This window comes from Sciurus vulgaris, assembly GCF_902686455.1.
Source record: "Sciurus vulgaris genome assembly, chromosome: 5".
Classification (NCBI taxonomy): Eukaryota; Metazoa; Chordata; class Mammalia; order Rodentia; family Sciuridae; genus Sciurus; species Sciurus vulgaris.
In genome coordinates, this window is record NC_136465.1 from 1,180,526 (window position 1) to 1,192,833 (window position 12,308).

At 53.2% G+C, this 12,308-nt stretch overlaps 1 protein-coding gene across 1 annotated transcript in view; it reads left to right on the forward strand.

Moving 5' to 3' along the window:
• Positions 1-3,139, forward strand: part of ARHGEF10 (Rho guanine nucleotide exchange factor 10) — a 115,325-nt gene extending 112,186 nt beyond the window's left edge. The window contains 2 exon segments of the mRNA XM_079142911.1: positions 360-482; positions 2,125-3,139. Of these exon segments, the coding sequence (XP_078999037.1) occupies positions 360-482; positions 2,125-2,642 (641 nt within the window). The 3' untranslated portion in view covers positions 2,643-3,139.
• Positions 3,140-12,308: the final 9,169 nt, after the last annotated feature.

Consider the following 12,308-nt stretch of genomic DNA (forward strand, 5'->3'; position numbering starts at 1 on the left):
TGTCGGGGTGGCTGTGTGTGTGTGTGGCTGCACTTCTAGGCGCCAGTGGTTCTAGCGGACAGTGCCGGGGGCGCAGTCGGCCTCTGGAAGAGCCGGCAGAGAGCGGCCGGGAGGCAGGATGCGTGGGCACCTTTGGTCAGGATGCTTTCCCACGGGCCCTCCTCCTCTGGTGGGAGCCCAGCACACAGGCGTGAGCACTGCGTGGCTCACCCTGCCGCCAGGTTTGGTGTTGGCGTGGGAGACTGGCTCCTGGTTCTGGGCTCCTCCAGGCAGCGCACCAAGCTCCCCACTGCCCCACCCTGGCACTACCGTGTGAGCCGACTGCAGGGCACAAAGCCACGTCCCTCTCTGTCGCCCAGGACACCAGCGGCTGTCAGTGACAAGCCTCCTCGTCTGCCACGGTTTGCTGATGGTCGGCACCAGCCTCGGTGTGGTCGTGGCCCTGCCCGTCCCTCGTCTGCAGGGGATCCCCAAGGTGACCGGTGAGTGACGCCCCGGGCACTCTCAGGCGGTGCTGGCAGGGCGGGCCTCCTCCAGCTCTGGCTGTGCTTATGCCGCTGAAACGCCTGTGCACCTGGCCTGTTGGTTCCTATCAGTCACCCTTTTGGGCTCCGAGAGACCGAGCCCTGGCTTGGGCCCCGAGGGAAGGACACGCAGCCTTCCAGGCCTGTAGGCCGGCTCTGTGGGCCTTGGGGCTTAAAGTGCTCAAGTCCCGAATCAGGCGTCCAGCCCCGGATGCTGTCTTAGGAAGTGGCCCAACAAGGAGCAAAGCCCGACATGGAGGGGTCCTCGCCCGGCTTTTCCCTCTCAGTAGCAGGAACGGGAGGCCCTGCATGTGAGGCCAGGCAGGACGGCCGCAGAGGGAGGCTATCCTGGCACAGTGAGGCCGCGGAGCGAGCGGCCACATCACAGCACACAGGGACCTGGGCTCCTCACAGACAGTGCGGGCGGCCTGGGAGACGGTTGACAGATGAGGATCTGTAGGAGATGAGTGACAGGTGTCCCAGGCTTCCCCCTCCTGAGGCCCTCAGCCTCACCCAGGCCTCAGCCCTGCAGGTGGCCCTGGGTCAGATGCATCGTCTGCTTGGGCATTGGCGCCGCGGCCCCTGGCCCCTGGCGGCCTCTGCCGAGTTTCACGCTTGCTGCTCCGTGGAGCACCCTCCCGCTTCACCAGGTTGTGCCTTGACCGCTGATCTGCTCCTGCACTGCCTGTGCCTTCCCAGGATGCCCGCGTCCTCGGTGACTGTCCTCAGCATGTTTCTGGGCCCCTCCCTGCGGTGTCACTGGCCTGGGGGCTCTCCGCCCCCCTGCAGACCCAGCTCCCGCCACGCAGACTTAGCTCTACTACTCCGCTGGCTGAGCAACGGGGTCCCACCACGGGGGACAGTTTTACAGTCACCTGCTTTGGCCAGAGTGGGAAGATGGTGAGGCCGGGGCCTGTTCCAACCTGAATGGCTTGGTGCAAAGGGCCAGGTTCCCCATCTACTCACCAGGGTGCCCAGTCCACAGCCCCTTCCTGCCCGGGTGAGGAGTCTGTGCTCAGGCCCACAGGTGCTTCCGACAGCAATGTGACTTTAAAATTCAAATTCTACCCCTGGCAACTGAGAAGTTCTAATTTTAATTAAAACTATAGAATTGATTCTTTCTAAAGCCCGGAAAGTGTTTGCAGTGAAACTTGACAGAAGATGGGCCAGGTTGTGGCTCATTGGTGGGACACTTGCCTCACATGGGGGAGGCCCTGGGTTCCCTCCTTAGCACCTCAGAAAAACAAAGAAAAAATAAAGGTTAAATTCTTAAAAAAAAAAAAAAATGACAGGAGCTGCTGAGAATATAGGCACTTAGCTCCTAAAACTGACAGTTCAGTCTCTAACTTTTAAATGAAACAAAAAAAGATTTAGGAAAGTTAGATTTTCTACATTTACATAAATGAATGAGAAGACTGTAAAATGACAAGTCTGACGCAGAGCTTAGAGCCGAGTGCCCTTGGAGAACAGGATCTGCACGGCTCTCCTGTCCACATCTCCCGGGGCAGCTGCCCAGCGGGGGGCCTTGGGTTGGATGGGGCTCGGCTCCCTCTGCACTGCCGTTTGATTTAAGGTGGCCGTTGAACTGTTCCCTCTGCAGGAAGAGGCATGGTCTCCTACCATGCACACCATGGGCCCGTCAAGTTCATTGTCATGGCCACGGCGTTACACGAGAAGGACCAGGACAAAGCCAGGGGCAGCCCGCCTCCCGGCCCTGAGCCCCAGGATGCAGATCAGCGGGACGCGCTCCCTGCTGAGGGCACTGGCGCCTGCCCAAGCCAGGGTGACCTGGACACAGCTATCTGGCTGGGAGACTCACTGGGACCAGGGACTCCCAAGAGTGACCTGTCCTCCTCGTCTGGGTCTCTGGGCTTACCCCAGGGCTCCAGCTCACTGGAGCACAGGTGGGAGGACAGCAGCACTTGTGACCTCTTGAAGGACCCCGCTGCCCCCACAAGGAGCAGGGTGCGGCGGCCCAGGAATGCCAAGGCCAGCTCGGTGCTGGTGGTGTGCGGGGGCCAGGGCCATCGGCGGGTGTGCCGGAAAGCCCGGCAGCAGCCCCCTGAGGAGGTGGTGTCTTCCGTGATGGTCTGGCAGATCCCACTGCTGAGCATGTAGGTGGACGGCGCCTCCTGGCGTGGTAGTGGGCCTCAGGGGCCACGGCCATGTTCACACTGGCCGGGCCAGCCGAGGCGCATTTGGGAAGAAATGTGCACTGCTCTGCGCAGCGCTGCGCGCCGCCCCTCTGCCTCAGCCTGCAGCGCGGGCAGCGCTTGCCTCCCATGCCAGCCTTCCACGCCCACCGCCCGTTCTCCTTACCTCGCGACTTCACGGGGAAAATAGCTGTTCAGGAATGCAGGACTTATTAACAGCACGCAAAATAATTCCGCTTGGCTCCAGTTCACTGCTCTTATTTATATTCTGTATTTTCTAATTCCAGGGTAGAATTCATAACAGTTTAAAAAGCCGGGTAACATGCACTAGTCCAGTCAGGGTGGTTTACCTTTGGAAGGGGCCTGGGCTTTCCAAAGGGGTCTGATGTTTGTACTGTATATTTTAACAAAGCATTATTTTTTATATTGCATTTTCTATTAAAAATTAACAGTTAAAATCAATATATTATCTATGGCATTTCACAAATAATTTTTGCTTTGAACTAAAAGTTCAATAGTTGCCAACACTGAGACTCAGGCAATGCCAAAATCATTCTTGCCTTGTCCTATGAAATACTTTTTACCATCTGCATTAGACAGACATAGGTTTAGAGTCGCAGTTAGCACACATGAGAAGCCCAGTCTATTCCAGGCGTTCTTTCCCCAGTGAACACCAGTTGTCCACATTTGAAATATCATTCTGGATGGCTCACGTGTGCTGCTGGCCTGGGACCAGTCCAGAGTGACCCCCTCTGCCATGGAGACGCCCTGCAGGACACTGCTGCTGGCCTGGGACCAGCCCAGAGTGACCCCCTCTGCCATGGAGCCCTCCACCAGCGTCCTGGCACTGCCCTCTGCAGCTGCAAGCCTGCCTGCCTGCTGGGCGCGAGGCCACTGGTGTGCTCCAGGCGCTCCTCCCTGTTGACGGTGTGCTAGTAACTGGATGGAAAACAGGAAGGAAAAATACCTGAGGAAGGTCTTCCCAGAAGCAGATCTCTTGGCACTTTGCAGATGACTAAGAATGCTAATTTTATGACTTAGCCAAGTATTTTCTGAGTTACATATATACTTTCAAGCTTTGTTAAACTGTTAGCTGCTATTTCCTTTCACAAATAAAGTCTTTTTATTAAAAAAAAATTCAGTATTACAATTGCCTTTCCCTGCCTCCATAAAATACAACAGGGTAATTACATCCAGGAAGGGAGGGTATGGTCTGACCTGTCCTTTAGCATGGGCTGCACACGGCCAGCCAGGTGAATCTGTGTAAGCCCCAGACATACCACGTGTGGGAGAAACCACTCTGGGCTGCAGGGGAGGCCGGAACTGATGCTCAGGGTGCGTGATGTCAGGAGTCCCGCACAGATGTCCATCCTGTGAAGGTCCTGCAAGGCCAGGGAGCACACCACCGTGCAGGAGGGCCCAGGATGAGAGCTGGATAGTAGCTCACTTCCTCTCCCAGCCCCCAAGAACCAGGAGGGCGAGAGGATGGATGGCAGGAGGTCCCCGAGGTGAGCCAAGTGGGATGAGCAGGCGATGTCCTGAGCTGGACCAGGAGGGAGAGAGGATGGATGGCAGGAGGTCCCCGAGGTGAGCCAAGTGGGATGAGCAGGCGATGTCCTGAGCTGGACCAGGAGGGAGAGAAGAAGATGGCAGGAGGTCCCCGAGGTGAGCCAAGTGGGATGAGCAGGCGATGTCCTGAGCTGGACCAGGAGGGAGAGAAGAAGATGGCAAGGTTCTCAAGGATGCTGTGGCTGTGTGGTCCCCGGGTGGCTTCCTGACTCCTGGATAGCAGGATGGCCTGAACGTGTGACTAAGAGCCAGAACCATTCCACATCTCTCTAAAGACCTTACTAAAGGACTCAGAGGGCCTCCCTTCTCTGGGACAGTAAGGAATTCTCTGGGTACTGCATGGTGGTGGTTCTTGCCTCTACAGACCCTAGTGCCCACACAGCCATGTGCACAGCAGGCTTGAGAGATGACCGCAAGACACCCCTCTTGTCCAACCATGCATTCTGTGGAGACGTCTGATCTTAATCTTCCTAGAATTGAATCTCTCCACTGAGGACAGCAAGAATTGGCTGGCAGAGTGTGGACTGAAGGTTCATGCCCCCTTAAGTCAGAGGTCGAGATCATACTCCCACATAATAGCACCGGAGGTGGGGCCTTTGGGAAGTAATCAGGTCGTAAGGGCAGAGCCCTCATGAAGGAGCTCAGCATCCTATGGAAGGAACCCCAGGGAAGCCCCTCACCCTTTTTCCATAGGGACGCCAGGAGCTGTTGGCAGTCAGCTGCCTCCAGGAAGCAGCCTTCCTTGGAACCAAGCCTGCTGCACCTTGATCTTGGACTCCAGCCTCCAGAACTACAGGAAATGACTCTTGTTCCTGAGCCACCCATGCCTTGGCACTCTGCTACAGCAACCCTGCTAATGTCGGCCCACGTTGGACTCTGTCCTTGGCTAGGAGCTCATTAACTGAAAGAGATTACGTCCAGGAAGGGAGGGTGTGGTCTGACTTGTCCTTTAGCATGGGCTTCACACTGGCCAGCCAGGAGAATTTGTAAGCCCCAGACACACCACGTGTGGGAGAAACCACTCTGGGCTGCACTTGAGCAAGGACCACCAGAGTGCAGGCTTATGTGGCTAGCATTCCCATCCGCTGTGAACTGGGCAAACTGCAGAGGTAAGGGGACCTACAGACTGGAACCCTGCAGCTCCCAACTGTCCGAGCAGGTGGCTGGGAGGGCACATGAGTCCCTGTCCTCCCAGTGCATCAGTGGGACCCAGCAGGTAGCAGAAGCCATGTTCGGGTTCCCCAGCCTGTGCGGTCATGTCTGGGGAGCCTGTGAGTGCCACCCCTCCTGCAGAGGCACATCAGCCTGCCCTTCTGGGGGCCTGGCGGAGATCAGAGGCACTGTGGAAGACTGAAGCCTGGCCAGCCCTTGTCCCCATGCATCCTCGTGTGACTCACGGGACTGACGTGACAAATGGGCCACCACAGGGTGGGGGTGCCCCTCACAGCCACAGCATCAAGCCACTCTGACACTTGACACGGTTCTGTGGAGCAGAGGGCCCGGCACTCGACACGGTTCTGTGGAGCAGAGGGCCCGGCACTCGACACGGTTCTGTGGAGCAGAGGGCCCGGCACTCGACACGGTTCTGTGGAGCAGAGGGCCCGGCACTCGACACGGTTCTGTGGAGCAGAGGGCCCGGCACTGGACACGGTTCTGTGGAGCAGAGGGCCCGGCACTGGACACGGTTCTGTGGAGCAGAGGGCCCGGCACTGGACACGGTTCTGTGGAGCAGAGGGCCCGGCACTCGACACGGTTCTGTGGAGAGATCATCTCCCTCTTGGGGCCATAGGCGTGGCATGTCTCCTGTGCAGTTGCTTTTAATACTGATCATCAACATATCCTTAGAGTCAGATCATAGAGAATGCTGGGGAGATTTCATGGTGCTGGGACACAAAATAACATACAATAAAGTTTAATATTAATACTTAGATGAAATCATAAATAAGCAATTATGATTTGCCCAAATTTGTAAGGAGCCTGTGATTTCTTTAGTATACAAATTCTCTAAAAGTTATATTTAGGTGTATGAGAGTGTTTTCCCCTGAGCTTTGATGTGGTGTTTGGGCCTCATTGCTTTCTTAGTGTTTATATTTGAGTTTAGGGATATTTTTCCCACTTAATAAATAAATAGGTTAATCATAAGTACAATATGTATTCTTCCTACGTCTAGAGTTTTAGTCCACCATTGAGTACATGAAATAGAATAAATATTAACTAGAAGCTGATTCCTCCATTCTCTGTTAGTAATAACAAAAACTTTCCACTGTGAGTAACTGACATTAGAGGTCTTGGAAGGGTGACTTCTATAGAAACTTAATGTCGTATCATTTCAGGGAAGTCAGAATTAAAGGGATCATGGTACCCTCCACCTTGCTGGGAACTGTTTTCTGTCATTTAACCTGTCATACAGTGAGAACGTGTTTATTGAATAAGATCATTAATCATACTCTTGAAGATTTTTTAATTAACATTTCCTTGTACTAACCATGAAATGATGTCATCAATACCAAAGAAAAACATACAAAATGACTCTGAACAGTAAAGATTCAGACTCAGCCTTGGAACACTTGGTGTCTCTGTGCTGCTTCTCCACCGCGCCGACGCCTCCCATCCACCGCGGACCCCCGATTGCTGCTAGGGCTGGACCCTGGCAGTTTGGGAGTCTTGCCAAAGGTGAGCAGAGGAGCTGTCGCCCTGCCTGGCTCCACCGTGTCCCCTGCTGGCTCAGGGCTGGCCACTGCCCAGCCAGGCCAATGGTCTTGAGGTTGCCTGCAGAGCAGCACTCTGGTCAGGAGGGAAGGGCCAGAGTCACAGAAATCAGGGGAGTCAGTTCACAGACAAAGCTCTGGGGGGCCATGCCAGTCCACCTGCTTGGGTTGGTGACCAGCCAGGGCACAAAGCAAACAAAAGGAATGAGGCAAAACCCAAACAGAACTGCCCAAGCAAGTCAGGACTTCGGCCCCCTGGGTGGGTGGCCAGTGACAAGGAAGCTCAGGCCTGTGGTCTGGAAGGCAGTGATCTCCTACCTCCTAATTGCCATGTTTGTGGACACCTGAGAATTTCAGCTGGACCACAGGAACAAATATACCCCTAATGGTAACTTTGAATCAGCATTTATATTTTTAGAGTTCTATTGTTTGAGAAAAGTAATAGGTAAATGGTTACTGGTGATATTCATTAATATCATTAATGATACATCACTAATGATGACAGATTGCATAAGCGCTGGATTGTGGCTTCCTACCTTGGAATGCACCCTGGTCAGTCTTATTGCAACATCTGCAGAACCCAGAGCTTAGGCCTGAACAGGTAGGTCCACACTGCCTGGTGTGCGCTCCGCAGGGTGTCTCTGCGTTCTGGTTCTGGACAGGCCCAGTGTGGAGTGAGCACAGAGGAGCATGGCCACTGCCTGGGGGTCAAGCAGGAGTGCAGAGCCTGTGGGCTCAAGGACCCTGCCTGGTCATCCTGGGGAAAGTCAAACCAGAGTGGGGGCAGGGCACTCCTCAGCCAGAAGGACCGGGTGGCTGGTATCCCTGTGCTGCTGGTTGGCCCAGTTCCCTGCCCGTAGGCCTCGGGTCACAGGCTGTGGACCCAGCGCCAGGAGGCCTGGGGAGGGGATGGAGGAGACCCTTGGGAGCCACCTAGAAAGGGCTCTTCCCAGCCAGGGAAGGGCGACCGTGAGCACTGGCCCCAGAACACAGCAGTGGTACAGGAAGTAGGAAGGAAGCAGAGAGAACAAAGGGCGTGTTTTCTCTTTAGGTCATAGTGGAGGGTTTATCTTTATTTTCTTCCATTCATGAAGAAAATGATTGCTTTTTGTCCCTTCCAGGATCATCACAGGGGAGTCCTGTTGTATGTCTAGTTGTGTGGTCTCAACCAGGCGCAAGTCTCCACCACCAGGGGACACGAGGCCATGCTGGAGACATTCGGGTCCTCGGGACTTGGGGGAGAGGGTGGGCGCTGGCTGGGGTGTCCTGCCATGCTGCAGCCCACAGTGCCTGCAGACCAAGGCCCGGGGCTGCCCTGTCCAGTCTTGACTTGCTCCTGTTGTGAGCACCTGGCACAGTGGACTCTGCTCCCCAGTGTCCTCCAGGCCTTGCTGTGACTCTCCGTCAGCACTGCTATTCTAATTGAATAAAGATTTGTAGTATTCTTAGAATTTTTTTCAAAAGAAAAATTAGACCATTGGATCAAGAATATATCAGATATTTTTTTGTTTGAATGTTACACCACAAAAGGTAGAAAAAGATAAAGGAAATAACTTACTAATCTACCAAGAACATCAATTGGAGTCTTGTAGGTAAAATTATGTGTTTCTGTATTATTTAGATAAAAATTAATGTCAGTGTGTGTGCACGTTGCCGAGACATAAGTAGCACATCACCCCATTCTTATCATTCAGCAGGGCTTTATGGTAAACTCAGAATAAAGGGGACTTGGATTCACACTCAGCAGAGAGAGAGAGAGAACAATTCCTAGAGGTGAGAGACATTTCAATGTACCTTTTTAAAAGCAGACTCAACATACGCATATCCAGGTTTACACAGATGCCAATCTGAACTTGGTTTTTCAGTCAGTTTTGCAGTGGATTTCTCGAAGGCCCGGGTTTCCCTAGGTGAGCAGTCTGGCTTTGTTACCTTAACTGAATTCCACAGACTGAGAGGTTCACAAGGAAAGAGTTTCTTTGGATCTTGGTTTGGAGACGGGCTGCTGGGGTGCTCTGCAGAGTCCAGGAGGTACAGGGGATCTCGTGGTGAGAGGGACTGAGCACCTCCTCTGATAAGGCCAGTCCCTCGGACCAGACCCCACACTGTGACCTGGTTCAGCCTCAGCGCCGACCACGGCCCTGCCTCCTAACAGCACTTAGGAGTACCTCCCACCCTCTGCGTCTCACAGGGGTTAAACTGGGCTTGAGTTGTGGTGGGGCCCTTCAACAACAGCTCGAGCCTGCTGACCCAGACCCCTCCGTCCCCCGGCCCAGGCTGCTCGTCCGGGTCACACACTGCCAGAAAGATCTGCTGCCACCCTGTTTGGAGGTCCAACTCATTTCCCCCTGGGGAAGGCACCCCACTAACTGGTTGTCAGTTAGTGACCAAAAGCTGTTCACCACTACCTCTGGGGGTGAAGTCCCTGCTGGCGTTGGGGAGTGTGGGCTCATCTCTCTTTCCAGCTACACCAACGACTGTCAAGGTCTGAGGTTTCCCGGGATGGCTACACATTTTTCCGGTTAAGCTCTACTCTCAATCCACAAACGCCTCTCAGCGTCTAATCCTCAGGCTTCTTCCAGCCAGTACTCAGCCACCCCAGTGGGGCCTCTCTGCCTCAGGCTGAAGGCCATCAAGCTCTCCAGCCATTCCGGAGGCTGAGGACTAGAATACTGAGGCTCCAGACAACCACACCCAGCCATGAGGACGGGGCTGCCAGCTGCACTCCAGCCTCTCCTGCCAGCCACCCTGTCTGCTGCTGTTCTCTTAGATTTTTTTCCTAAGGAATCTGTCCAGCTTGTATTACAGGACTATCAGGACCTTATAAAGGATGAGTCAGAGCCTGGCTACGTGTGCGCTCCCCAGGGGAACTATCCAGTCCCCAACCCCAGCCTCCTGCAACAACATCTGCCCCTGAATCAGTTCTATGCCCAGGTCCAGCAGGAAGGTGTCACTGAGGAAGGATCTTTGCCCATACGCCCAAAAGGGATCTTCTTATAAAAACAAAAACCTGGGAATGTAAGGAACAAGGCTGCAGCTATTTCTCCCCTGATTCTGCCCCCTCCCCGACACCATTTTGTAATCTAGACTGTTAACTTTCTTGTCAGTCGATGGTCCAAATAGCCGTGGGCCTGGACCAGGCACACCTGCCGACAGTGACACAGTGACGGCCGGCCTCCTGACCTGAGATTAACTCATGGATCACACTTGGTGGGTCTTTTTAGAATGTTACTTTTAGTGCAAATTGAAACAATCAACCTGGGTTGGATTGAAAGTCAAAGAGAAAAGAAAGCTAGCACAGGATTCCATAGCTAGAAAGTGCTGCCTGGATAGCAAGGGCATAAAGCGTCCCCCACACCAGCTCTGCCGACTGGAGTCTGCCCTCCAGCCCTGCTCAGGCCTGCTCAGGCCTGCTCCCTGCGAGGGCCCAGCAGGGAGCTTTCCTGCCTCTCCAGCCGCCCATGATGCCCGTGGCTGGTGCGCACCAGCCTGAGCTCTGCCGCCCTCCACACAGCCTTCTCCGCACGTGTGGGTGTCCTCCTGGCCTGTGCTTTGCCTGCATCTCCTCTTCCTCTGTGGACACCAGTCATGCAGGGTTAGGGCCTACCTAAGACCTTGCAATAACCTGACCACCTCTGTAAAAACCCTTTTTCCAAATGTGGGTGCGTTTTGAGATTCAGGGATGAGGGCTTCAATTGATCTTTTCTGCAGGACACAGTTCAACCCATAACTCTGAGCTGGGGTTCACAAGAACGTGTTATCAAAGGTCCTATTTGTGTTTTTGAGGAGTCACTATTTCAACCTACACTAATTAAAGGTGACTTGAAAAACTAGATTTTTTGCAATCATTATCACCCATGAGATCAGTAGCTTATTTTCATTTGGATTTTTGTCCTGCTACACTTGGTATGGCACCAAAGTCTTTACTAATGTTCTGTTTGGGTGAGAGCAGAGCAATCTAGAACAGATTCATGTGAACAGATTTACATCAACAGTGTTATGCATCCTGGCTGCCAAGGGGCTGGCACGGTGCTGGACGAGTGCCTTCCTGGACTCTGGGCTGTCCATCTGGCACTCACTCCTGGACATGGACTTCACACTTAGGGGTCCTGCTATCTCCAGCCATTCAAACAGCTTTAAGATCACAGCTCACTGGCACATTTAAACTCCACAGTTGATTTTTAACTCATAGTACAAAGTATTTTCAGAATTGGGAGGAAATCAGTTGGTGAAATTAAGCTGTGAGATGTGCCAAAGATGCCCACTAGTTGTTAGCATGCTGATTCCTGTACAGACGATCGTGATACCTGGTTCTTGTGCTCACAAGCCGCTTCGATTTGTGCCCTGCAGCATGGGTCTACTGGTTCATTTGGAAAGGCAGCTTTCCATCATGAATATCAACGAGGGCTTTGGGCTCCATGGGATGAGAATCGCTGCCTTACCTATGTAAAGTGTGTGACCTTGATGATTTACATTAAACTCTCCGAACTCCACTTCACACCCAAGATGATGCCCACTTCCTGTTACTTGGTGGAACCGTAGATGCTATATAGAGATATGCCTCGTAGATTTATATGAAATCATGTGCAACACCAGATAACTCATTCTGACATCATTGATACAGTCCTTAAAAATACTTGATAATAACTACTAATATCTTATTTCCTTTTAAATTTATTTTCCAGAACAGGTTTAATAGGGTCAACACTAGTACCTTCCTGGTTAAGTCATGACCGTGACAAGCATTCACTGCTCTGGGGAGCCTGCGCTGAAGCAAAGCCAGTGACCCCAGCAGAGGAGCAGGGCAGTGACACAATGACGTTCACATAGTGGCATCCCTCTTCATTTACCCTCAGCCACCAAGCATGCTGACCCACTGCGGTGCTGGGCCCCGGGCGTGCAAGGCTAAAAGGAATCTCTCTCCTTCTATTCCGAGTAGCACAACTGAGGTTCATCTCCGAACGGAGCTGTCAGTAGCTGAACCCTGGAATGACAACCAGAGCATGGCCAGCATCCCTGTGGCAGCAGTGGGCTGCAGTGCCTTGGGTGCTCGGCATGTTGCTCCTGCGAGGCCCTTGGGTGCTCGCCTGTGGCATGCTAGAGCAACTAGGCCCAAAGAACAGAGGGGTCACAACATTTAAGCAGCTTCCCGAGCATGCAGGTGCAGAGTTGGCTAGAGCTGCAGGGAGTGGCCTGGTCTGGGTGAGCTTGAGGTAGGGGGTCCACGGAGATGGCTTGACTCTTACACAATGGATGCAGTTTTAAACAAACCAATGAATATGTTTCAAACCAACACACATTTTCTAATTATTCTTTAGTGCCAAGAAGCTGGAAGCACTTAAGGAAATTGGCTCCAT